Genomic DNA, 26,378 nt, shown 5'->3' on the forward strand with positions numbered 1-26,378 from the left:
TTGAAAACATTGTAGATATTTTACCTAACATCTGAGTCAGCATATTTCCAACTTCAGGAAATGATGCGTCACTCCCAAAGAGTCTGCTTCCCTCATTTCTCATTGGTACCAGTAGATAGAGTGAGCCGGGAGAGCTGGGTGTGTGGGATGGGACTTGGAGAGGTTGGCATAAACAGCTGCACACTGCTTTAGTGCAGAAGCCCCTGAACGTACTCAGAACAAATTAAGTGAAACTTAAAGGCAGAACCAGATGTTTGAGCTCAGCCAGAGCCCCTCTGGGTTGTAGAGTCCCTACTTAGCCACTGTCGTATTCCATCTCTGCTACAGCCCTGCTGTTATAGCTGTGAGGTTCACTCTTATTGCCACGTACACTGTTAATTTGATGCTAAAGTTGTTATAAGGTTTATAGTCCAAACAGTTGGTAAATTTCCATTATGTAGTTCTCAAATCAAATCTTACTAACAGCTCATAAGTGCTCTTCCATCTACACCTTGCCTAACCTCAGAACACTATTGTCACATTTGACTTAACTTGTTCTTTTTATTCTGCAAGGTGATTTTGCTTCCTTCTGGAACAGTCCTAGATAACAATGGGAAGGATGATGATTTGACTGCGTGTCTACCCTGGTTGTGTGGAAAAGTTAGAATAATTTCTCTTTGGTTTAAATTCTGTTATGTTTGAATATTTATTTGTCATAAGGCAGGATTTCCCGGTTGTAAACCAGGCATTCTAAAAATCATTGTGTTAGCCAATAGACCCTGATATAGTACTGTACTTTCATCACCCCACTGGGACAGGACAATGTGTCCATTTTCCATATCTAAAATTGGAGAGTCTAGTGAAAATTCAAATCCCCTCCATGAGTGAAAAACTAATTGTTCATTTTTAAAAATTAGAATTAACCACCAGCAGCTTTGCCTTTTATTTTTTCCAGAAAGTAAATACAATTTATTTATAGTCCTTTGTACCTGATACACAGTTTGAAAATTAAATACCATCTACACAATGGTTTTGTGGTCTCTCTCTCATAAGTTGTATTCAATCATATGCCTTGCTTTAGTTCCCCAACTTTGGGAACATAGCTCAAGGCAGTGGCCATACTATTTTTTTCATATTTGTATTTGTGGAATACTTTAAGGATTTCTCCCTCCTCATCAGCTCTTAGTCTACATGAACACTGCATCTACCTCTGTTCCCATTCATAGAATACCAGACATTTCAAAGTGAAAAGTAGCAAGCAGACAAGAATCTTTGGTACAGGCGTGCTTGATTCTCTGAACCAAGTAGGTCGTGTCCCAGATTCAGGGCTGCGTTCAGCAGGTATACCACATGTGGCATACTGCCGGCGGTCTGTGCTTAGGGATCACTGCTGATAACATGCCAGTCAGGTATTTTGAATGCCTCTAGGTAAATATGTGAAGCATGTTATGAGCTCTGATGTGTTACAGTTATATGTAAATATCCACCTGATTTTATTATGTGTCCCCTCGCAACACCCTCCCTCCCTCTCTTTTGCCAAATCATGGTAAATCAGACATTTTTGAATTCTGGAGTTCAGTAGTGACTCATGTCATTCTGGTAGGTAAGGAATTAAGAGTCACATAATAACTGTATCTCCTTTTCTATTCCTGCCTATATTTTTCTTTCTAAATGCTCAATATGCTGTCCTCCTTTGCCCCTGTATTTATTGCACCTGTCCTCTGCACCACCAGCTTGTACCATCCTCTGGGACCTCACTCCTCTAACCATCATCCCTTTGGAACGTTTAGGGGCAGGAGGGTATATCACTGCAAATGTTATTGTCATCATTAGTGAGTGTTCACTGATACCTGGCATAGCTAATACGAAAGTCTGTGGAAAGTTAATAGCTTTGTAGTCCTTGTCTGTATTTTTGCCTCGTTTTTTTCAACTTAGGACCTTAAGGACCTCACCTAAGATTCGCCTCCCTTCTTAAGGTTAATTTCCGATTACTTGAGCTTTTGATGTGAGGATATGGAGGATTCTTCAAAACTAGGTATCATGAAAAACAACACCTGACATAGAATGCATAGAGAAGCTGATTAAAATTTTAGAATTGGATTGGGTATAATCTCAAGAGTCTTTTTATAAACACCAAATCTGATAAACAGTGTGATTTTTGAAGTTAAGTGCAAGTTCTTAAAAACCCTCATAGTTATGAAATCAAGTAGATTGGGACAACTAACTAGTTTTTGATTGTGGGAAGAAGTAAGAACGGAAGTAGTATGTAATTATCAAACTCTATCAGCTGGTAGTAGAAGTGAGCACTAGAGGTCAAATGGGATTGCAAACGTGAAGGATCTGCTGAGGAGGTGGTCAAGGAGTGTGGAAGAAACGTGGTAGGAAAGCCTTGAACATAAAAACGTTAAGTGTGATTCCTGATAGTTTTCTTAAGTCTTACATTTGCTGACTAGCACTGCAGCTTATTAGAAAGCCTTCAGGGATTTTTATTGTTGTTGTTTAAGTAAAATGTACCTTTACCTCTAATTAATGATATATAATTAATCTTTCAGTTCTTTGTTTAATAAATTCTTGCAATTTTATATTAAGAATGTTACTTACATTTTAAAAGGTAAAAGTACTTTTGGATTCACCAAAGTTTTCTTCTCACTTCTAGAAATCTGTGTTGCAATATATTACGCTGTTCATAGTCACGTCAGTTCTCTAGTATTCCCTGCTGCAAGCTTTCTGATTTTCATTTGGTTTACTGTTTGTTTTCTTCATCTTCAGAAAGGAGCATAGGGCAGTCTCCAGCTTTGAGGTGCTCTTCATGCATGAAAGTGATACAGTCCCTCGCTTTTTAGTGAAGACCTAGATATTTTTGTAATAATAGCATGATTGTATTGTGTTCCATTTATATCAATTTGATAAAAAAGTAACAGTCAAGGAAAAAGAATGATTTCAGAAATTTTCCATAATCAGACTTTAGACAGTTTTATTCTTTGGGGGAAACATGATGACATAAAAGGTCTTTTAAATCTTTTTTAGTCAAAATAATCTGTTTTAGCTGATAATTTATTTAACATTTAGACAATTGAATGTCAATTAGAAGGAATCATAGAGCACAGAACAGAAATTATCCTCATCATTGTGGCATTTTATGTATAAACAGTTAGATGCATTTGATTCCTAAATTAAACAGGCAGGAAAATATTAGATGAAATATACTGCAAACTGAAACAATGTGACAGATATGGTTTATACATCAGAGCTATGAGAAGTTACATATTTTTTAGTTATATATGAGACTTTTAAATTTTGACCATCAATGTACTATCTGTATTTCATTGAAAGGCCATTTTAATATGTAGACATATAGAGCTGATAACTTCCCAACACAGGTATTTCCTTATTAGGAGCAGTAATAGTGATGTAAGCCATAATTTTTACAAATCTGCTGATACAATCTTGTATGTTTTCTTAAATACTATAATTGACTGTTGACTCTTATAAGCAGGTAATCAAGAAAAATAAGGATTTAAAAGCCAAATACACTTTGTTTTAAAAATAGGCTTTGACTGACTGTTACTGCTTGTGTAGTCTGCTTTTCTGTGAACTAACAATGGTATTTTATTGAATTAACAAAGCACTTGAAAAATACCTCTGCTGCAGACAGCTATCTTGCTGCTGCTCAACTGCATTTAGATAGATTACAGAAGACTGGTATTTGGTACTTTTACCATTTGTGCTTTTCATTACCTTTGATGCAGAACACTTTCTATTTTATAAATCACTTTTTTCTCTCTCTAGTATTTGGCTAACTTTGCACATTTTTAATAATAGTTATTTTGAGCACATTTACTTGTTTAAAATCAGACAGTAGTGATATTCTCGCTTATTAAGGGTGGTATCTTTTTGCCTTTTCATACTATTCATGGTGGTCATGCATGGAAGTGCATGCATGTGCACTTCTCAAGTGCAAAAAATGGACTTCTCAAGGCAAAAAATTTGGAAAACTGCTCAGCAGTGGCCACAGGACTGGAAAAGGTTAGTTTTCATTCCAATCCCAGAGAAGGGCAATGCCAAAGACTGTTCAAACTACCACACAATTGCACTCATCTCACATGCTAGCAAAGTAATGCTTAAAATTCTCCAAGCTAGGCATCAGCAGTACGTGAACCACAAACTTCCAGATGTTCAAGCTGGATTTAGAAAAGGCAGAGGAACCAGAGATCAAATTGCCAGCATCTGTTGGATCATCGAAAAAGCAAGAGAATTCCAGAAAAACATATACTTCTGCTTCATTGACTATGCTAAAGCCTTTGACTGTGTGGATCACAACAAACTATGGACAATTCTTCAAGAGGTGGGAATACCAGACCACCTTACCTGCCTCCTGAGAAACCTGTATGCAGGTCAAGAAGCAACAGTTAGAACCAGATGTGGAACAACAGACTGGTTCCAAAAGGAGTACATCAAGGCAGTATATTGTCACCCTACTTATTTATTTAACTTATATGCAGAGTACATCATGTGAAATGCTGGGCTGGTTGAGGCACAAGCTGGAATCGAGATTGCCAGGAGAAATACCAATAATGTCAGATAGGCAGATGACAGCAACCTTATGGCAGAAAGCGAAGAAGAACTAAAGAGCCTCTTGATGAAAGCTGAAAGAGGAGAGTGAAAAAGTTGGCTTAAAATGCAACATTCAGAAAACAAAGATCATGGCATCTGTTCCCATCACTTCATGGCAAATAGATGGGGAAACAATGGAAACAGTGACTGACTTTATTTTTGGGGGCTCCAAAAGCACTGCAGATGGTGACTGCAGCCATGAAATTAAAAGACACTTGCTCCTTGGAAGAAAAGCTATGACCAACCTAGACAACATATTAAAAAGCAGAGACATTACTTTGCCGACAAAGGTCCATCTTGTCAAAGCGATGATTTTTCCAGTAGTCATGTATGGATGTGAGAATTGGACCATAAAGACTGAGCATCGAAAAATTGATGCTTTTGGACTGTGGAGGAGCCTCTTGAGAGTTCCTTGGACTGCAAGGAGATCAAACCAGTCAATCCTAAAAGAAATCAACCCTGAATATTCATTGGAAGGACTGATTCTGAAGCTGAAACTCCAATACTTTGGCCACCTGATGCGAAGAACTGATTCATTGGAAAAGACCCACATGTTGGGGAAGATTGAAGGTGGGAGGAGAAGGTGACGACAGAGGACGAGATGGTTGGATGGAATCACCAACTCAATGGACATGAGTTTGGGCAAGCTCCAGGAGATGGTGAAGGACTGGAAGCCTGGTGTGCTGCCATCCATGGGGTCACAGAGTCAGACACAACTGAGTGACTGAACAACAAAGGGTGATATAGCCATTGGTTTCCCAGTAGATTTTTGAGTTGATATTGATAGCAGGGAAGGAAATGATAGGAGGCGTGTTGGGGATTCTAGGTTGTTCTAGGATAATTCTATTTATATGGGTGTCATGATACTTTAAAAGATATTTCTGTGAGAAATTAGTTTCTTTAGGTGATGTGAAAACCAGAAGGGGAGTCATTTAAAATATTATGAGAATCAGATGATGATAGCTTTTCCAAGAAAGTGTCATGCCTAATATTTCAGAGTATGTTGTTTCCGTGGGTAGGGTTTTTTTTCCTCTGTACCTTCCTCTGTGTTGAAATAAACTCCCATAGGGGAGATGAGTAGGCTGTTTTCAGAATGGGAAAAGCACCCAGTATGAAGGGGAGGGCTGGTAAGAGAACAGTGCGTGTAGAGACATTAGGTTTGAGTTCTTTTTTTCTTTGGCCACTGGTTTGATTTTTTCTTTGTCCTGTGAAACACTGGTTTGTCTAGTTCAGTGTCCAGACAGCTAATTTCAAGGTAGTGCATAGTAATGGAGCTTCTTTTTGCAAGGCATGCGGAAAAATTTGTAGAAAGTGTGGTATAAATTAAAGATGGGAGCCCCCTGACAGCTGTTGGCAAATTGTAAGGTAGCTTAGAAGTTCCTTAAGTACTTTTCCACCTTGTCTCTTCTTCTCCTGGTACCCCTTTTATCCCCATTGTGCTCCTCGGGTTAAAAAAAAAAAAACTGGTTAAGAAAATTATTTGAAGATGCCAATCTTGGTATTCACGGCTGAGGTGATTTTTTTCTGGGAAATCCTACCAGACTCAGCCTCACTTAACATCATTAAGCTCTGGAGAAGAGGAGCCTACAGAGCTTCTGTCATTGTCAGACTCTTAATTTCAACTCATTATAAGCAATATAAACCCTAACTAACTTAGGTAGAGTCATTTGTGAGTTTTCACTAAAATTGCCTCTGGCTTTGGGTCCAGCCTCCCTATACCTGTCCCCCTGTGGCTTAAAGGTGCTTACCAACACCACTCAACAACACAAGATGCCTCTTTCCTTTTCTTTCTCTAAGCCTGCAGGTGAAATATGTAGCTTACCCCAGGATGGATGGAAACAGTAAAGCTTTGTTGTTGTTTAGTCGCTAAGTCATGTCCAACTCTGCGACCCTGTGGACTGTAGCCCACCAGGTTCCTCTCTCCAGGAATTTTCAAGGCAGGAATACCTGAGTGGGTTGCCATTTCCTTCTCCAGGGATCTTCCCAACCCAGGGATCAAACTCAAGTCTCCTGCATGGGCAGGTGAATTCTTTATCACTGAGCCACCGAGGAAGCAACAATCAACCTTTCATTGGGGTTTTTCTTCTAAGTGTTCATGGACATAATTGCTCACATTCAGAGTGACCTGTGAACAGGATAAAGAAATAGGACTGCTCTGACCACTTTGGAATTATTTTTCATTATGGCTAAATTGATGTTTTTTCAAGTTTTATGAGTTCCCAACACATCAGTATACACGTAGAATTTAAATTAATGTCAGGAAACAAGTTTGAAACCAAAACTTTAATTATTTAGTACTTTTAAACCATAGATAAAAATGTAGGGGAAAACTGAAGTTTTTATGTTCAACAAAAACTCCCTAACATTCTAAATGCTGCTCTTTGGAAGCAGGCGACAGTCCCAACCCAAGCATTAAAATGGGAAAATGGAACTGAGGAGAAAAATAAATTCACTATGAAGTAGCTCATACTTAATTATAAGTTAATTTGAGTGTTCCAGTGCAACAACAGAAAGCGAGATTATAATTGAGTTAAACAGTATGCTCCCTCAGCTCTTGAAAGAATCTGTATCTGTGTTGGACAGATGGCTAAGGTGCACGTAGCTACAAGCTAGATGCTTCTAGAGAAGGGCCCAGAGGTTTATTGCCCATGTAGCACAGATTTTCCACTTTTTGTATCTTCCCAAAGCAAAACTTCACCCTTCAGTCTTATTTTCATTATATATGCAATTTTGAAAAGATAAACTACTTTTTAACTTGGCAAGAGAGCCAAAACCCTGGAGTTATCAGTTAGCCTTAGCAGTTGTTAGCTCAGTAGAATGTCAATTCTGTTTTTTCTATGAGGATTAAAATGTAATGCATGTAAGGGGTTTTGTGTGTCATGGTTTTAAATTCTAATAGTTTCTCCAGGATCATCACTTTTCAGTAAAAGAAACTTTGTTAAAAACACCCCCACTGGGGACTTCCCTGGTGGTCTAGTGGTGAAGACTCTGTGCTCCCAATGAGGGAGCCAGAGTTCGATTCCTGGTTGGGAAACTAAATCCCACATGCATCAGTGAAGATCCTGCACAGAACAATGAAGATCCTGCACAACGAAATAAGTAAAAACAAAAACAGAAACACCCCCATTGTACTGCAGATGACCAGAAAATCTGCCTTACAGAATAAGCCTAGGTTATTTCTAGAGGTGAATTTAAGAGTCCCTTAAAAAGGAAGACACGAAGTGTGTCCCAGACATGCTGCTCAGATGCTTAGTCGTGTCCAACTCTTTGCGACCCCATGGACTGTAGCCCGCCAGGCTCCTCCGTCCATTGGGATTCTCCAGGCAAAAATACTGGAGTGGATTGTGTTGCTCTTCTCCAGGGGATCTTCCCAGCCCAGGGATCGAACCTCCATCTCTTACATCTCCTGCATTGGCAGACAGATTCTTTACCACTATCACTGCCTGGGAAGCCCCAGACATAAATTGTACCTGAATATTTACTCAGTAAATACTTAATTAGCTAATCCATGTAGCAAAACTGTACAGTATAACAAATATAACCAGTCAGAACTTCAACTTTACCCGCTTGTCTGGACTTCACAGCATAAGTCCTTTAACTTAACGGAAATTAGGACCCAGTTGAAAAGAGGAGCACAGAAAGAAGTGTGCTTAATGTGCTTCCAGTAGTTGGCCCTTTTTAAACGACACACACAAGGCTTTACTTAAATGTTTTATTGGAATTTACTACATAATCTGTCTATATATATTTTGTTTTAAAAAAAGGAAGATCCATCCCAACTTTTAAAAGAGACTATTTTTGTAAATGTCCTTTAGACACCTAGTTTGGAACTCAGAGCATGATAAGCATATAAGTTGGCAGAACACATCAAGTGGTGAACTTTGTTTTTTGTTTTTTTCACGCAGTGAACTTTGATTTCAAAGCTAGCTTGGGAAGGCCTAAGTACTAAGTAACCTTATGCTAAAAAGCTAGTGTAGTATTAACACAGGAGAATTATGTGTTCTTTCTTGTCTTATTATTGGAAGGAAAAAGCACATTCACATAAAGAAGAAATAGGCAGAGCTTTTCTGAAGACAGTAGAGTTATGGCAGCAGACAGTTTCTTCACTGCACTTTCATTTTGCTTTAGAACTTGTAAATCCTCAGGGACAAGGGTATTACTTGTGATCTTTTCAACCATGATTAACTTCATAAGTTGACTCACCGCTGTGATAAAGGAATGAAGAATGGAAAAGGAGTTTTCAAGAAATGACAGGGAAACATGGGGCAGGGGCTGCAGAAGGCCTTGTGTATGAGAAAAAGTGGGGGCGCCTGAGCAAAAATTAACTGAGTTGTTAGCTCTAATTGAGGAAACCGATAGAACACAGTTTTTACTTTACTCCACTTCTTTGCCCCCAGACAGATAATGTCAGAAGAAAGGCTGTTCTAGGTCATGCCTGGGTCACTTATTAAGGACAACTTGGACAGGGAAGCATTTGCTGGTCTTTCTCAAGACAGTGTATGTCCTTGTATGTTCTCAGTGTGTCTCTCCAAGCATTAACCAGGAGCATTGCTTCTTATATGTCATATGAAGTAGCGCTTTTTGAAGTCGTCAGATTCTGGGAGTATAAAGCACGATGGCTGTCAGCATAGTAAACTTAAAACATGCACCTTATGGCATGTCTAAAAAGCAAACTGACTTTTCTGACACAACTGGAGAAAAATGCCAAAAGGAGCCAGGGTTTTGTGAATTGAGGTAGCCCTTGAGAATGGGTGTTATTTCAAAAAGTGGACAGAATGGGAAGGAATGGCATTACTCGGAGGGAAGGGACCTGAACCAGAATTCAGGGATAGAAAGAACATGGTAGGTGGAGAGGATAGAAAGTCATTGATGGTTGTGGACTGGGGTGGGAAACAAAATCAAATGTACCAAATGGGGCCAGATAGTAGAGAACCTTTAAAACCAGAGTATTTGTCCGCTTGGTCTGGTGGACAGTGAGTAGAAGTGTTTGCCCCAGTACAAGGAACGACCTTTCTCCACCCTCATGCCATCTCGGCTCTCATTTGGGAAGAAAAGGATAGTAGGGTTTGAGTGATTCTGTAGTTCTTTTGAAACATGATGAACTTAAACATAATGATTATGTGAATGAACATGAATCCAGAAAGGGCAGAATTTACCCCGAAGCATTTGCTCCCTGTTATAGGAGCATAATCGTCAGAGAAATGATGCCTCAGACATCCAGTGTCATCAGAAAGTAACAGTAGAAGATGATGTAGGGAAATCACAGCCTTTGAACCCGTATCCTCAAAAGGAAAATGTTTCTCATGGATCTAAAATTAGAACAGAAAAAGAAATCAAGCTTGTGATCCAGAAACCTAGTCAAGAAGTGCTGATTGCCAAGGCAGTTATTTCACTTAAGGCATTTGCTGTTGAGAAGAAGGATGGTGTCCCAGGATATGAGATGAAGGGCAGAGTCCAGGGGTCTGGGAAGATGGTGCATCAAAGTGGATCGTCCGGCTGGTGAAGAAGCAGCCTGGCTCCTCAGCGGGTGCTGAGTGATTTGGTGAAAGACCAGTTTCTCTAATGCTGCAGTCTAGGTTCCAGACTGCTGGATCATAAGCATTTTTTTAAAGTGCATTTTTCTGTAGCAGTAAACAAAATGGGCAAAAAACATATTGTGAAGTCTATCCAAAAAAGGGGAGGGAGAGAGGAAGAGAACTTGCCACATCATGGGAACTTAACTCTTCCTCTCTTGTTTTAAAGCACTGAACAGAGCCAGACAGAGAACACCATCTGGAGGGGGTGTTCTAGTTCAAGAAAGAGGCTGGGGGAAATCCAAACTTGCTTTAGACTGGTTGCTAATTGTAGTGGGGGCTGGCTTAAAAGCAAGCTGATTTTATATTTTTTTTTATGCACATAACCTGTCATAGGGAAAAAGGTCTTGTAAGTTCAGTAGTGACTTATAGCATTTTACCTAGTGACTTCAGGAGGTGTGTTCTAGACACTGGTTACACAGGTGACCACCCATGTTAAGGATCTGCACTGACTGGTTGCTTGCTGGCCATCATGTACTGGGACCATATGGAAAAATGGAAACTCCGTTATGTTTTTGGCATGGGGTCTTACCTCAGCACATTGGTAAAGACTCCCACAGGTGCTGCAGATAAAAAGCAGGACTGATGGTGACTCTCAGTGGCAGGATGAAGCGGAGGGGGAAGACTTGAGGGAAAGCAGACTGAGAATATCAAGGACGATTGTGAATAAGGAGGTGGGGGGGTAGCAGGGGACAACATTTGGTGTTTCACACAACAGGGTAAGTATTATTTTGCAATACCATTGTATATTTAAGCAGTGTTTACCAAGCTTTCTAATTATAAACTAACTGGGATCCTTGTCAAAATAGAGATTCTCAAACCTAGAATCACTTTCTAGGCAGGGGTCTAGGAAACTCTATTTTTAACAAATGCTCCAGATGAATGATATATCCTTAGCCAAGTTTAGGAAACACTTAGGCCAATTCAATCAGCCTTAATGTCAGCAAATTGTTGTGATTTTTTAAAAATTGTATTTTATTAAAGTATAGTTGATTTACAGTGTTGTCATAATTTTGAGTTAATGTAAGTTAATGGACTTTTCTTGTCCTAGTGATAGATACTTCTGTATCATGTGGCAGTAGAAGTATGATAAATATCAGTGTTGACAGACTCATAATTTTAGGGTCAGTAGCTTATCCTTTGTGTAGCATTTGCCTGTCTTGTAAAAAATATTAGGTGCTGCCTTGGGGAAGTAAAGATGCACTCAGAGGTATGCTGCATTTGTGCTCCTGGGTGCACAGTGGTGTCTGCTGCTTTCCATTCTCACCTCATCTCTGTTCCTCTTGCCCCACTTCACTCTTGTTTTTGCCTCTTCCTCTAGTTCGCTGCATTGTCTCAGAAAGTACAACCTTGGGTTACCAAAGTTTTTATCCTGAAATATGAGTTTGCTTGCTCAGTATAAAATGTAAAAACTTGCAAGGTGACTGGGCCTCTGGTCCCATCAACACTTCATTTTCCCTTCCAGGTCCTCATTTGAGTTAGCTTCATGTGACCCAAGGGTGGCAGCATCTTCCACTTGGTTCTCATCTAGTCTCCTGATTCTCCTGTGCCGGCTGCCGAGCTAGGTGGCCCTTCCACCCCAGTGATTCTTTACCCCTGATTACTAGGAAGTGTTTGTTTTATTTCTCTCTGGATGGAGCGGTTTGTATACCTTCATCTTGCCTTATCACTATAGTAAAATCTAAAAGATTCTAAGTCACATAACTAAAATTCACAGTAATATGTAGAAGGATCTTGATTTTTCTTTCTGTTTTACATCTCTAACTCAAGGGTGCTTTTCTAGTTTGCAGGAGATTGTCAGTCTTACTAGGACATTCCTAGTATGTTTGGTATCTGTGCTTCCCCATTCTGTCTTCCTTCCAGGAATGCATGTTTTCAAGGAGACTTGACTCAGCTGAGTCCATTTACTTGCATCATCAGAGGACTGTAACTTCTGTAGCTGTCTTCCTTGTGCAGTTCAGGTTATGCGTAGATTTTATCCAAAGGCCGATCTAAAGGGAAGTACCTTAGAAGGAAGATGCCTTCCTTTATTTTCTCTTTGGATAAAAATCTTATATGTGCAACTGGATATTGTTTTTGCTTGTCTAAACCATGTCAATCTTTTTGCTTTTAACAAATCTGGTCACAGTTCCCACAAAGAAAGAAATCACACTGTCCTGCATTTCTCAAAGAGTTTACAATCTATAGACAAGGCAGAAACATGTGAAAAGTAAAATAAGTATATCAGACTCTACCCCACAGTGTCACACAGCACAGGAAGCTACACAGTAAAAGCCAACTTTCTGGTAAGGAGAGAGTTGATTATCTATAATCATCAACAGATCCAGTTGCTTTTCTCTCTGACACAGAGAAAATGACCACCTTTCTGGCATCTTTTGGAAAAAGCATAAGCATGTCTGCCTGCTTCTTTCTCTCCTTTGCCTCAGAGGTACATCCCATCGTTACCTCTCTCCTCCTTTTGCACACTGCCGTGCTTCAGTGTTTTTTTCCTGAGCATCTTTAGGTCTTCTTGAGGCTGTTTCTCAGAGTCCTGAGGCAGATCATCAGGACAGCTGGTGGTTTGCATATTAGGAGGAACTGGATCACAACAGTCTCCGGGACTTTCGATTTCTAGTCATTAGAGACAGGGATTTGTGTTCGCTCAGGCTCTAGGAATCAGACTAGTTTGTCTTCCACCCATATCCTAGTACTTTCTTTTCAGGTCTCACCTTTCTCCTGCCACCTCCTCTCCAGTGCCTCTCCTTTGCCACTCTACTGTGAGCCTGCAGTAAGGTCAATCAGGTGCCTGGTTTTACTCCCAGTGAAAGAACTTAGGCATATGACACATAGAATGGCAAAGTTGAATCTCGTATCCTCCCCTCAGCTCTCCTGTCCGTGGAGGGGCACAGGCCAAAACCTTCCACCGTCCAGATCCTGGGGCTCCGTTTGGTTGTGCTTCTTAGCTCAGACCTTCCTTCTTGGCTCTGTTCTTTAAGGTTGAAGTTCATACTTCAGGGCTTGACTCCCACTTTTAGGCCAACATCTGTCCAGTTGGATTTCTGAAAAAGGGCCTCAACCCTGAAAAGTCCACGTTCCTTCTGTCCTTCCCTTCTCCTGCCTCCTATTTCACCACCTCTGTTGAAACTACTGTTTCAGAAACCACACTCCCAACCTCTCAAGCCTCCTCTGCTCTGATCTCAAGCTTTTGTCCTACCTCCCATCCCTCTGGGAAATAAAGTTCTAAAAATTATCTCTACCCCCTTTCCCCCGGTAGAAGTCCCATTCATGAACTAATAGAGCATATATGCATATTGTCAATTGTCATTGTCTGTCTTACTGTACCACATTCAGAGTCTTTAAGTTTGTACAGTTGCATTTTTAATAAGAGCTGTGCTGTCTTGTTTGGTGATTGGCCTTCAAGTCTAGGCTACTTTAGGGAAGATTATGTCTCAGCGTTTACCAGTCAGTCGGGACTTAGACATGAACGTGCACTAAATGGCACGCTGGAAAACTTTCTTCTGGAAAATATTTTGCTAGACCATGCAGATGAATTTGCCAGAGCTCCGATTTGACCTGTGTGTTTAGAACTGTCTGTCTGACCCTGACAAATGGTCTGCTTCAGTGGAAAGTCACCGCATTCAGGCCTGCGGCTCTTGTTCAGCCTCCACGCTGTACACTAGTTCAGGATCTGCTGTATTTTTGCCTGGTTAAAACCTGGTCAAGGTAAAAATTACAATAAAATATTCATCCAGAAAGATGTCTGATCAGTGTTCATTGATAAGTAAATCTGCTTTCTCTGCTTTCATTTCAGATTTGTCCAATATGTGCAGCGCTACCTGGAGGCGATCCTAATCATGTCACGGATGACTTTGCAGCTCATCTTACACTTGAACACAGAGCCCCTAGAGATTTAATATCCTTTTGAGATGCAACAAGGGAAAAAATTGTTTGTAACAGTTGTCACTGTGATGATTTTTAAGGGCAGTATCCCCAAGGAAAAAACTAACCTCCGAATTATCTTAGTTTATTTGACATTTTCCTAAAAGTGATACAGTGTTGAGGTGCAATTTCTTATTTCTCTTTTTCCACGCTGTGACCATTACATGAAAAGTGCTCAGTAAGTGAAATTCACTTGCTCATTATCTTCAGTTCTTTGCCATCAGGTTTATTATTTTTTTAAGCCAATTTGACCAAGTTACAAGTCTTCAGGGGGGTGTTTTCATACAAAAGCGGAAAATGCTAATCCAAATTAAAATCTCGTTAGTTCATTAACTGTATGGATGATGTACTTGCTCCCCATCCGTGTTCTCTGTTGCCGTAGTCTCATAGGCTGGATGATGGGCAGGTGTGCCCTGTGGGGCTTCCTGACCATCTGAGTAGGACATCATAAGGTCAGATCCAGTTCTAAATTTCTTTCCCACTTTCATTTCTGCTTCCCCTCCCAAGCCAGTCTCATGATGATTCCTGACAGTATTCTCTATGCTCTCCAAGAGATTACTGGCCCAGAGTACATTTATTTGTAAACTCGGTGCTTCACGTTTCAAGTTATGAATTGTTTTTCTAAAACTATCACCTATTAACTTAGGGCTCTGTGCTCATGGGAAGGAAGTGTTCATTGCAGTCTGAAGCAATCAAGAGCTAATCACAACCTTTCTCCTTGCCAGACTCCATTCTGATACCTTTGCTTACCTCCTGGCAATCATAAGACAACCTTAGACTTGGTGTTCCTGTCCTTCAGCTCTCAGCCCTTGATCACAGAACGTAATTTTCTTATTAGAAATTTGACCCTTTAGAGTTTGGGGGAAGATAAGTGGAAACTAATGGAAAGCTTCCCTGGTGACTCAGATGGTAAAGAATCCACCTGCAATGCAGGAGACCAGGGTTCAATCCCTGGGTCAGGAAGATCCCTTGGAGAAGGGAATGGCAGCCCACTCCAGTATTCTTGCCTGGAGAATCTCACAGAGGAGCCTGGCAGGCTGCAGTCCATGAGGTAGCAGAGAGTCCATGACTGAACAACTAACACTTTCACTTTCAAATGGAAACTAATGGAAAAATAAAGCTATGGGAACCTTCCTGAGAAATGAGAAGATCAGCCTGGTCTGAGCCAGTCTGGGGCAAGTACTGAATGAACAGAGGAGCCCACTCTTCCTCCCTCCTAAGTGCTGCTGCTAAGTCACTTCAGTCGTGTCCAACTCTGTGCGACCCCAGAGACAGCAGCCTACCGGGCTCCTCCGTCCCTGGGATTCTCCAGGCAAGAACACTGGAGTGGGTTGCCATTTCCTTCTCCTCCAATACATTTAAGTGAAAAGTGAAAGTGAAGTGGCTCAGTCGTGTCTGACTCTTCGCAAGCCCATGGACTGAAGCCTACCAGGCTCCTCCGTCCATGGGATTTTCCAGGCAAGAGTACTGGAGTGGGATGCCACCTCCTAAGTGCAGGGGACACTAAAAGCAAAATGAAGAAAGCAGTGCTTACTTATTTTTTGTTTCCCCCAGGAGAACATGAAAATCCAAGTGGGCCAAGAATACTTTTAGCCTGTTAGTTACTTCCCATTTTGTATAAAAGAATTCTATAACAATACCCGGAAGAGTTATACTTGATCCATTCTTCACTCCATCTTCATGGAGAAGCTAGGCAAAAAATTTTTTAAAACCATGCCATTATCCTGCACTTCTCCAGCAGGTTCAAGGGCCTCCAGTGAAATCAGCATCCATTCAGTAGAATGTTCCATGTCATCCACATCCATTTTTTGTAGATGTGTACGAATCTTTCATTACCAAGAAAAAATAAATTATGTAAAATATGAGAATAAGAGAAGTCATATGCTGCATTTTAGATTACTAACAACTATTATCTTTAAATTCTAGAAAGTAAAGTATTGTCATAGCAGTTTTCCTGGAAATATAACTAATTTGTCAAGTTCTTCAATTATCACTATGTGATAATTTTGTTTGACACGAGAGAGTGACTTGTTTCTACGCCTTTTTGTAACCAGGCTTTTTTTTGGCTACTTTGATAGAACTCTTCCTAAAGTGTACTTTTTATTATTTTATTTTTTATTTTTTTAAATTTTCTATTTATTTGGCAGGGCTTCCCTGATAGCTCAGTTGGAAAAGAATCCGCCTGCAGTGCAGGAGACCCCGGTTGTGTCGGGCTCAGTAGTTGCGGTGTGGGCTTAGTTGCTCTGAGGCATGTGGGATCTTAGTTCATCAACCAGGTATTGAACCTGTGTCCCCTGCACTCCAAGGCAGATTCTTAACCACTGGACTACCAGGGAAATCCCTAAAGTGTACGTTTTATACTTTTACAAATAAAGTGTGATGATCACAACATCACTTTCTGTAGAGCCCAAGCCTATGTCATGAATACCATGAAAGAGTGTGCATTATGGATGCCCCCCCGCCCCGCCCCCGTCCCCACATGACTCCTGAACTGGAATCCAGCACAGAAGTTAGCCTGTATTATGTAGCTGTTCTGTTGGCTGCTTTTTTTGTTTCTGTTTTGTTTTGGGAATTTTTTGTTTTAATTGGTGTATAACTGATTTACAATGTTGTATTAGTTTCTGCTGAATAACAAAGTAAATCAGTTATACATATATCCCCTCTTTTTAGAATTCTTTTCCTATATATTGGCAGCTTCAAAAGAAAATCTCTTCTGCTATAACATGTGGCTCCCCCGGTCCCCCCTCCCCTCCCTCCTCCTTGTACATTCACACTTGCCTGTGTAGAGACGCAATGTTGTCTTCACAAGTTTTGGCTGCTGTTTGCTCCTCAGGGCTTTCTTCAGTTTAACTCACACACATGTGTATAAGATGGTTTGACTTCTTGATAAATGTGCTGTTAACTCTCTGTGTGTCCACTTAACACAAGAAATTCACATCTGGTTTTCTGCTTAACAGCAGTATTGGGAAAAAACCAACAAGTTGACAGATTAAAACTGATAGCTGAAAGGAATCTTTGACTCCTGAATTTAAATTATTTGTACTATTCCTTTCTTGTTACAGATGGTCACTGAGATTTGATTAGCCTGTATGTTAGCATAACTCTCACTAAATATAAAAACTGATGGTTATTATTTGTGGTTACTGTGATATGAATGTATATGGGTAAGGGAATATTTCCCTCTGGGTATCTGACCAGGTGGCACCTTTCACCTTGTCAGGTGATGTTAACTCTGGCCCTTGTAGCTGGAACCTAGGAAGAAACTTCTTCCCATCTGGAGAAACTTTTTTTTCTCTTTGAAAACACACACACATATACAATATACACACACAGTATACACATATGTTGCTTTATATTCCAGTGTCCATTTTTAGAGTTAATAGCCTTCATAGACATGGTTGTGCCATTTGTATTCTAAATGTGCTGTTTTAAAATGCTTACAATTTGGGAAATCTGCATGCTTATCTTGCAAGGGCTCAAGTGATTTCTTCTATATATGTATTTTATTCTTACTATGAAATACCCGAGTCCTTTTCTTAACTTTGGAGTTATGATGAGTCGAGCGGTGTCCGACATGTACGTAGAATGTTTCACCCTGGCCGGGGGTTAGGAGGTCCTCGTGCACGCAGATCAAACATGCACTTTACTAGCAGTTCTACTGGTGGACTTTCTTCTTCTCAGAGTTCATATTCTCCAAGCAATAGGGAAGCCATGGATCCTATAGCTGGTAAGTTAGTTTCACATCCTTAAAGGAAATGGCTGGGTATGGGGGGCTCCCTTTAAATTTGGGGAGTAGGATTTATGTTCTCAGTCTCTCATCATACTCCTTGTTCCTTGACAGAATTCTCTGAAATTCTGTAAGTGTAAAATATGTTTAAAGTAGACTGTATGAGGAATTCCCTGGTGGTCCAGTGGTTAGGACTCGGTACTCTCACTGCTGAGGGCGCAGGTTCGATCCCTAGTCAGGAAACCAAGATCCTGCAAGCCACATAGCAAAAAAATAAAGATACTAAAGGTCGAGTAGACCATGTAAAGTAGTTCATATTATTCTGGCATTTCTTTAAGTACTTAGAGGTTTAAAATGATAAGGAACATCTGTGTTCTATTTGTGACCTCCAATGAAACCCAAGAAAAGCATAGAAGATTTTAGAGTTGAAAGACCTCCAGAATTCTGTGGTTCAGCCTCCTTCATAAGCACACAGATAAGAAAACTAATTGACAAGACTAAAGAAATAAACTCTTCTCATGGAATGAAGTCAAGTAGGAATGTTTTGTACTTGTCTTAGTTTGAGAATTATATTGTTATGAAACATTCATGTTCTAATAGCTTGGGAAAGTCTTACTTAAAAAAAATCATTTGAACATGTAATTTGTACCTGGATCGAATGCATGGGCAACCGGCAGAATAGCACAAGGTTTGACAGTCAAAATGTCAGAAGTTGTTGTAGCCTAAGACCCAGCACGGGCAGGCAGTAAGAGTCCAGGAGCCTGTGCAAGACCAAAATGTATGCACACAGTGGGATTTGTACCTGAAACGTGCTGAGTGTAAATCTGTCACCAAAAGTAGGAACAGTATTACTCATAGAATCTTCTCTAAGTTATGAGATATTCAGGGTAAAATCTAATTCCAAATGTGCTTTGGGCATTTGAATGTACAAGAAGCCCCAGAAAAACTTGAGTTTGGAGGATTTTAAAAAACACTGCTTCATCCAAAAGGAATATATTTACCTGCTGTCTTTGGTAGCAGGCTCTAAACATTAAGTGATTTCTGGGGGCAAAATTCAAAATTGAGACATTTTCTCTAATCAGTTTTTTTCTGTCAGTGAAAATTATGTTAGTAATGGACTATATGAAAAAATGGTGTTAAGAACCTCAGGGATTAAACAACAGTGAGCAGTAAGGCAGAAACCTGCCCTGGAAATGAGTTTTAATGATGAAGAGCTTTGCCAGCCTGGGAATGTCCAAAAGGCAGCCAGCCATCAACTCCACACAAGCCATTGGGAGAAGGCAGGTGCTGCACCTCCCTTAGCTGACAGGCTCCCAGTGAGCACAGCCTTGTGCAAACAGGAGTCTAAATAAAACTGGCTATGCGGTTGAGAGCCAGTCAGCCTCAGCAGTCGTCACTGCAGCAGTGCCCTGCAACTCTGAGAGAGCAGTCCCAGAAGGTTCGAGAGAAAGAAGGCAGAGCGACCACAGTGAGAAATGATGCCAGTCTCTCTCAGATTTAATTCTGAGAGTCATTCAATCATTACATCAATATTGGAGTGCCTGCTATGTGTCAGGCACTGTTCTAAGAACCAGGAAAGCCATGAGCAGTAGACTTGATCCCTGCTTTCATGGAGGTCATATTGAGAAGGTTTATATTTGCTTGGGCTAGTGGATGGAACACCTTAAATACTAAATACCAGGAGAAAGTATAACTAAATCAGCCCATTATGCAAACAACTGAAAAACCAGTTTGCTGTGTTTTACTTAGAAAGAATTATATGTGAGCTAATAGTCATACGTATGTTTGCATTTCCCTCATGCAACTCCCACCTCCAGAAGGCATCCTGAAAGGTAGTAAGCTCCAAGCTGAGACTGTATGTTGCCCCAGGTTACCTTCTCGTTGATGATCGCTTTGAATGTTCGTCTGGTAAAAGGATGATGGTAGCATTTTGTTTTCCTCCTACTGCAGTGGACATTAATGTCTTCATTTCCTCTGACAGAGCTTTTGTCTCAGTTATCGGGAGTGAGACGTTCTGCAGGAGGACAGCTGAACTCCTCTGGCCCTTCCGCTTCTCAGTTACAACAATTGCAGATGCAGTTGCAGCTCGAACGGCAGCATGCCCAGGCGGCACGGCAACAACTGGAGACCGCACGCAACGCAACCCGGCGCACTAACACAAGCAGTGTCACCACTACAATCACGCAATCCACAGCAACAACCAACACAGCTAACACAGAAAGTAGTCAGCAAACGATCCAGAACTCCCAGTTTCTTTTAACAAGGTAATTCATTCATTAATGTGACTTGGAGAAGTACTTTGTTAGCACTGCAGTCTGAGATGACCTTTGCTTTTTTGTCCTTATGTGTGTTCTCGACCTTTGCTCAAACCTTTAAAACTCACAGAAATCTAATCAAATTCTGTATTCAGTATTGCCTCAAAAATAAGAAAAATAATTGTTTACTTTAGATCAACTGGGCTTCCCAAGTAGAACTAATGGTGATAGCCCAGCTGGTAAAGAATCCGTCTGCAATGCAGGAGACCCTGGTTTGATTCCTGGGTTGGGAACATCCCCTGGAGAAGGAAATGGCAACCCACTCCAGTATTCTTGCCTGGAGAATTCCACGGACAGAGGAGCCCGGCAGGCTTTACAGTCCATGTGGTCGCAAAGAGTCAGACACAACTGAGCAACTTTCACTTAGATCAGCTATGAATGCTGATAACCTTGTTCTAACAATATGTCATCATCTGATAGGAATTTCCTTTCCCACATTGCCCATAAAACGTAAACACAGTGTCATTACATATATGGGACATATTAGGTATAGTTACTGTCATAATTAACATTGCTTTCTTTTTATAGCCAGTTTCAGTCTGCTCTGAAATATCCCAAAGTACAAGAGAAGATTTTATAGTGTGGTTTTCTTCTGAGAATTTCTAAAGAAGTGGAATTTAAATGTTTGTGGTTAGCATACACAAAAGTAACTGTTTTAAAAAATGGTTTAGCACAGTGTAAAATATACTTAAAACACACAGTAAATGGCTCTGCTGGATGGAATAGAGTTCACATTTGTTCTGAAAGCTACCATTAGCAACTGAATATGTTCCTCTGCCGAGACCTCATGGGCATTTTATGTCTTTTAAAAATAAAAGAATTTTAGAAAGACCAGTGATGAGTAGACACAGGGTCAGCAGATAATGAGCCTGGTTCTAATTTGGACTTTTAATGAAATAGATAGGAATATAAAGTAAAAACTGTAGAAGGAAGAAAATTAGTGGAATATAGCAGTTACCTCCAAAAAGTAATGTATGTGACAGACAGATGTTAGAAAGATGTGACAGATGAAGAAAACATTATTTCCGTGTATATTTCTTTTATCTCATGCTTTTAAACATCTCTTGTTAGTATAATGGCACATGTGTATAGTTGTAAATAACATATTGTGGATGCAGAATAAAAAATATTTGCCAATTCATGCAAATAGGACCCCTGTCAAGAGCCCTAGCTTTTACCAGTTTGGACTTTAGGCAAGTCACTTTACTTCTCCGGACTATAATTAAGTTCTATCTTAATATCCCTTGACTTTTGCCTCATTTGAGTGAGAATTGTTTCAAGGATGAAATGGGAGCACTGGTATGTGTATGCTCTGGTTCAATGTCTGGCATATAATAAAGGCCCAATTAACAGTACTTATTATCATTTGTTACGGATCTAAGGAGGAAATTTCAAGTGAGAAATTTACCTCTGGATTATTTCTGCAAAGTGAGTAACTATGCCTGATTATTATCAGAAAATGTTGCTTCAGCATAGAGCAATCACAGATCCACAGGTGGATCTGTCTTTCTGCCACATAACTTACCAGTAGGGACTGACAGACTACAGGCTTCCAGCTTGCCAGGTTGGGTACCGGCCTCTGAAAGGAACCCTACCAGTGTGTTGTCTGATGCAGGTTTACTGGCCTATGGGTGGAATGAGTGTCCTGTCCCACTGCCCTTCAGAAGAGACATCTTCCACCTCTGTTCCACTCTGGTTTCATTTTGTTTTTGGAGCTCCAGCCTCAGTGAGCTTGATCTGGGACTTTTCTCTGTGCAATTATTCTGCACCACCCCCACCCCAGCAACAGGGAACAGTGCAGTGGCCTCTGAGTGCTCTCCTTAGATCCTGGTGGTAGCTTCTGGAAGGCCCCCTAATGTCATGTGATACTGTGCATTGCATTGTACCTAGCAATTGATAGACCACTTTCCACATCTTTCATTGTGTCATTAAATTCTGACTCATAAGGTTTATCTAAGGCAGCATTTCCTCCAAAATATTCCCTGGAACTTTGTATAGTCTAAGAAATATAAATAGTTATTTATGTTCAAGTTTTTTTCCTGGCGAATAAGCTTGGGCAACACTTAAGTAAAAAAATAGTTTATCTACTGTTGAGCGTCTTCCAACTTCAAATATATTAATGTGCACACTGAGAATCTTCAAGGCCAGGAGAATGGCTGTGACATTTCCAAGTGGAAATCTTTGTCACTGGCCCACAGCTGTAATGTGATACATGTGGGGCTCAAGCCTTGTCTTTGGTCTCTTGACTTGGGGGAAATTCCTGTTCCCATTGTCTTGGAATTGATGGTGCAACACAGTTTCTTTGGGATCCAACAATGGTGGACCTTTCAGAAACCAACTGTGTAAGTGCCTGTGTCAGATTCCAGTCTCTTGGCAATGGAAACAGCTAGTTTTGCTCACCCCCAATCTGAAGCTTCTTACAAGCTTTGCAATTACTTCCAGATCCCAGATGAAGATTGGCCCACCAGGAAATCTAGCCCTAGTGCTGTTTTTATCTCCCCCGCCCCTTCAGGAGTAAAATATATTCTCAGTTATTTCTTAAAAATCAAAACTGTAATATTAGAATTACATGATTTCCAAAGGTTTGAGGGGCCTCAGCCTGCATGTTTCTAGTTTGCCTGTTTGCTATGTAAATAGTTGTCTGTGCATCTTTTCTCTTGATAATAGGTTTGACTTCAGTTTATTTTTCTTTTTAAGGCTTTTTCCAAAACTAAGAATGTGGAATGTACTTCATTTCTTAGCAGTTTCAAAGTTTTGATTGAGAATATGTAGCTTATTGCTCAGTCTCCTCTTTCAGTATATACTCTCTTGTAGCTTTAATTTGATTTTAATTATAAATGTCATCAGTTGTTTCCTTTCAGTGTGAATTTAATGTACTTACTTCCAGATCCTTCTGTGTTCTTGCAATTCTGAAATTTAGATCTTTTGTTTTCTGAGCCATTAATCTAATGGTTGAGTGGTTTGAACTTGATAGCTGTGAGATTTTTGAGCATCACTTAACCTCTTCAGTTTCTTCTTCCCATAAATTGATAATAATGAAACCTAACTTGTAGGGTTAGAAGAGATCATTCATACAAAAAACACTTAAAGCCCATAGTGAGTGTCCAGCACATCTCCTCCGTTGCTACTTTGAGATGCCCCCGTGCCTTCCAGCCTAGGTGGGACTGCAGACAACAGGGGCTGGGTGCAGGTGGGCATGGGCTCCAAGTGCACCTGGCCACGCCTGGGGGTCACACGTGCCTGTTGGACCTCCCTTCGCTGTTACCGTCTTCCTGTTTGATACTTTTCCTACCCCAGTGCTTCAGTCAGTTTCCCTTTCTTTCTTGGACACTAAAAAATGTAGATAAATAGAATTAGCAATGAAACTAACCAGGATATTGCATAAGTCATTTAACAGGTTAGTAATAAGAACATGCTAATATCTGTCCCGTCTCCGTGTTGATGAACCAGGTTTCCCAGCATGACACAGGTCTCAGAAGTATATGTGTCAGTTGAGCATAGTGGGCCATTATAAGTCTCAGGTCAGCCTTGTTACAAGGTCCTTCGTAGGAGAAGCGTAGGTGCACACATCCATGCTCGTGCACGTGTGTGTTTGTACATGTGTGTTTGCACGTGTGTGTTTGCCCTCTCATGCTCCTGGATTTATCTTTATTTCAGAAGAATTAGGTAGAAATAATAGAGAAAGGCCAAGAGAACTAGGATTTATTTTCAGTTGACTATTCTAATCGCTATAGATTTTGTTTTTAGGACCAATGTTGCTACTTTTCCTCTTTTTACTACCAACTGGTGACATTCTGGTTAAGGAAATTACTACTTCCCCGAGCATCTAATCTGTTAGAAATTTTGTTTTCCTAGGAGGTTTTTCACCCCGATTTTCTCTGTAGGGAGTATGAAAAGTCCAAATGTGTTTTTTCTCATTGAATCTAATTGAAGCATAGATTTGCACCTCAGGGTAACAGTATTGTTACAAGTGAGGGGAATTCACAGCCACATAATTAAGGAGGTAAATTAGAGCAAGGTGTTCCAATAATATGTCTTAGACTCTGTGGAGCTCACATAACATAGGACATTGTAGAAACTGACCATGCCATTGTTCCTTGACTTTTTACCAATGAGATCTTTTCTTTTTAATTTACGCAGGTTGAATGATCCTAAAATGTCTGAAACAGAGCGCCAGTCCATGGAAAGTGAGCGCGCAGACCGCAGCCTCTTTGTCCAAGAGCTCCTTCTGTCCACTTTAGTGCGCGAAGAGAGCTCGTCCTCAGACGAGGATGAACGGGGGGAAATGGCAGATTTTGGTGCTATGGGCTGTGTAGATATTATGCCTTTAGATGTTGCTTTAGAAAACCTAAATTTAAAAGAGAGTAATAAAGGAAATGAGCCTCCACCACCTCCTCTTTGATGACATCCCAATTCGCAGACAATGTCCTCTGTGCTGTATTTGCCAATGAAAGTGGACAACAACTATCTTGGGTTTGTTTGGTGATTGTAATTTCAGGTCTGTCACTCTTGTTACATTGTGTACATTCAAAAAGGAAGAGAGAAAAATATATATGATAATCATTTCCACTTAACTAATTTTTACTTCTAGCAGGTAAATGTAGGTAGCAGTGCAGGGGGGATCTCTGCTTCCTGCACCCTGACATGCAGAAGGCTCTCGTAATACTCCACATTCAAACTGAAGAGGAAAATGGAAATCTCTAATGAAGCTGCTGTGTGTATTTATGAATATTAATGAATAAAAACTGCTTGGATGGTTTACCTTAACTACTGCATGAGGTTTTTTGCAGCGTGCATGAGTTTTAGTGACCTTGTTATTTAAGAAATTTAAATACAAGGAGTAAAACTTAAAACAAACATAAAAGCCCAAAGCTTTCCCAAACATTATTCAATGGTTACCAGGCAAAAGAGTTCCTTGACGAAGTAGCTTTTGAATAATGTCTGCCTGAATCACCTTTCTTTGTGTGCCTCCTACGCACAAGCCAGCTCTGCAGTGGAACCTGGGGTCGTAGCCAGTGTCGCTCCGCCCTGTGTGACTGTCCCGTCGCCCTGTCAGTCATCTTGCGTGTGGAGCTCAGCCTGTCTAACTCATCCATAGAAGATACACCAGTACAGCTGCTGTGGGAATCTGCTGCAGGCGTCTGTGTGTCCTGAAAACAAGTCCTGTTCTCTTTGTTTAAAAAGTTCTTTTTGTGGTTGTTGAAAATTTTTTTCAATTGTTAAATATGTTCTATTCAGGTGTAGATGAATTTCATTTATTCACTGTTCAACAAAGTTAACTTGGATTATGTTGTCTTTGTTTTTGAAAATCTCACCTTCTCAATCATATGTTGCGTTATTTATGTATTTGCTTCATAGTTTTGCTGAGACAGATCAGTATCAGGGGAGCTTTGAGGATTTGCCTTCCCAGACTTTGTCAATGTATTACAACCAAATTCTTAATGCTAACTTTAGCACCTTTTTATTTATTGGGTTTTTTTTCAAGCATACAAAGTAAAGCCTTTTAATTGAATCATGCCACCTATATGCCTATATTATTAATCCTATGTGTAAAAAAAAAAATGTACAGCTTTTTTGGGTTTGTTTTGGGGTTTGAAGGGGCCGGGATATTTTTTATTTTCTGTTCCAGTTTTTGTGCATAGACTTTCACAATAGCTCCAAGGCAGGGACAGTGGGTTTGGGGGTTGGGGGGGGCAGTTTTTGGAATGTAAATTTAGGACTTTTAAAAAAGGTGCGCACAGCTTCTGATAAATTTATAACTAGACTTAACCTAATCATGTCTTGTTCCAGTGCTTTCTCTCCTCCAAGCCCTTCCCTCCGTCTCCCCTCTCTCCTCCCATCTGTGTTTCTCTGTTTCTTCAACAAGCATACAGACTCGAGCACCCTCCGGTGTTCTCCTGAGAACTGTGACGTCCATGCTCATTCAGATGTAACCAAAAAAGATGTCACCCCACATTTCTTAAAAAAAAAAAAGCAAAAAAAACCCTGTGGCTTCTCCTCCTCTGAAACTTCAGCCTCCAACAATTTCCAGATAACCCTAGCTTTGTTTTCTTTAGTCTCTGTGATGGAAAATGTTTTAAAAGGAAAATTTTACATAGGCTTCTGGTTATACTAGAAGTCCAGTACAGTAGGATTTTTTTTTTTTAATCGGTTGTTAAGACGTTTCCAAAACCAGTTTTCAAGCTGTGGTCTTTTCACACACATCTTCTGCACATACGTCACACATTTCAATAAAGCATTTTCAAGACTGTT

At 40.3% G+C, this 26,378-nt stretch overlaps 1 protein-coding gene, 1 long non-coding RNA gene and 1 other non-coding gene across 5 annotated transcripts in view; all 3 read left to right on the top strand.

The window, feature by feature from the left end:
• Positions 1 to 26,378, top strand: part of KCMF1 (potassium channel modulatory factor 1) — a 79,411-nt gene extending 53,033 nt beyond the window's left edge. For 2 of the 3 annotated variants that reach the window (XM_081596924.1, XM_081596926.1), the window contains exons 4-7: positions 13,957 to 14,058; positions 17,637 to 17,811; positions 19,793 to 20,075; positions 24,267 to 26,378. In XM_081596924.1, the coding sequence (XP_081453050.1) occupies positions 13,957 to 14,058; positions 17,637 to 17,811; positions 19,793 to 20,075; positions 24,267 to 24,528 (822 nt within the window). In that variant the 3' untranslated portion in view covers positions 24,529 to 26,378. Of the gene's footprint in view, positions 1 to 13,956; positions 14,059 to 17,625; positions 17,812 to 19,792; positions 20,076 to 24,266 lie in introns of all 3 variants that reach the window. The other variant, XM_081596925.1, reaches the window with a different exon arrangement.
• Positions 3,666 to 5,387, top strand: LOC145547417 (uncharacterized). The gene is made up of 2 exons (XR_014083820.1): positions 3,666 to 4,005; positions 4,120 to 5,387. It is a non-coding gene; the product is annotated as an uncharacterized LOC145547417 (long non-coding RNA).
• Positions 17,982 to 18,054, top strand: TRNAE-CUC (transfer RNA glutamic acid (anticodon CUC)). The gene has a single exon. It is a non-coding gene; the product is annotated as a tRNA-Glu (tRNA).

The sequence above is a fragment of the Giraffa tippelskirchi genome, chromosome 4 (assembly GCF_054371585.1).
Source record: "Giraffa tippelskirchi isolate mGirTip1 chromosome 4, T2T-mGirTip1v1.2.pri, whole genome shotgun sequence".
Lineage (NCBI taxonomy): Eukaryota > Metazoa > Chordata > Mammalia > Artiodactyla > Giraffidae > Giraffa > Giraffa tippelskirchi.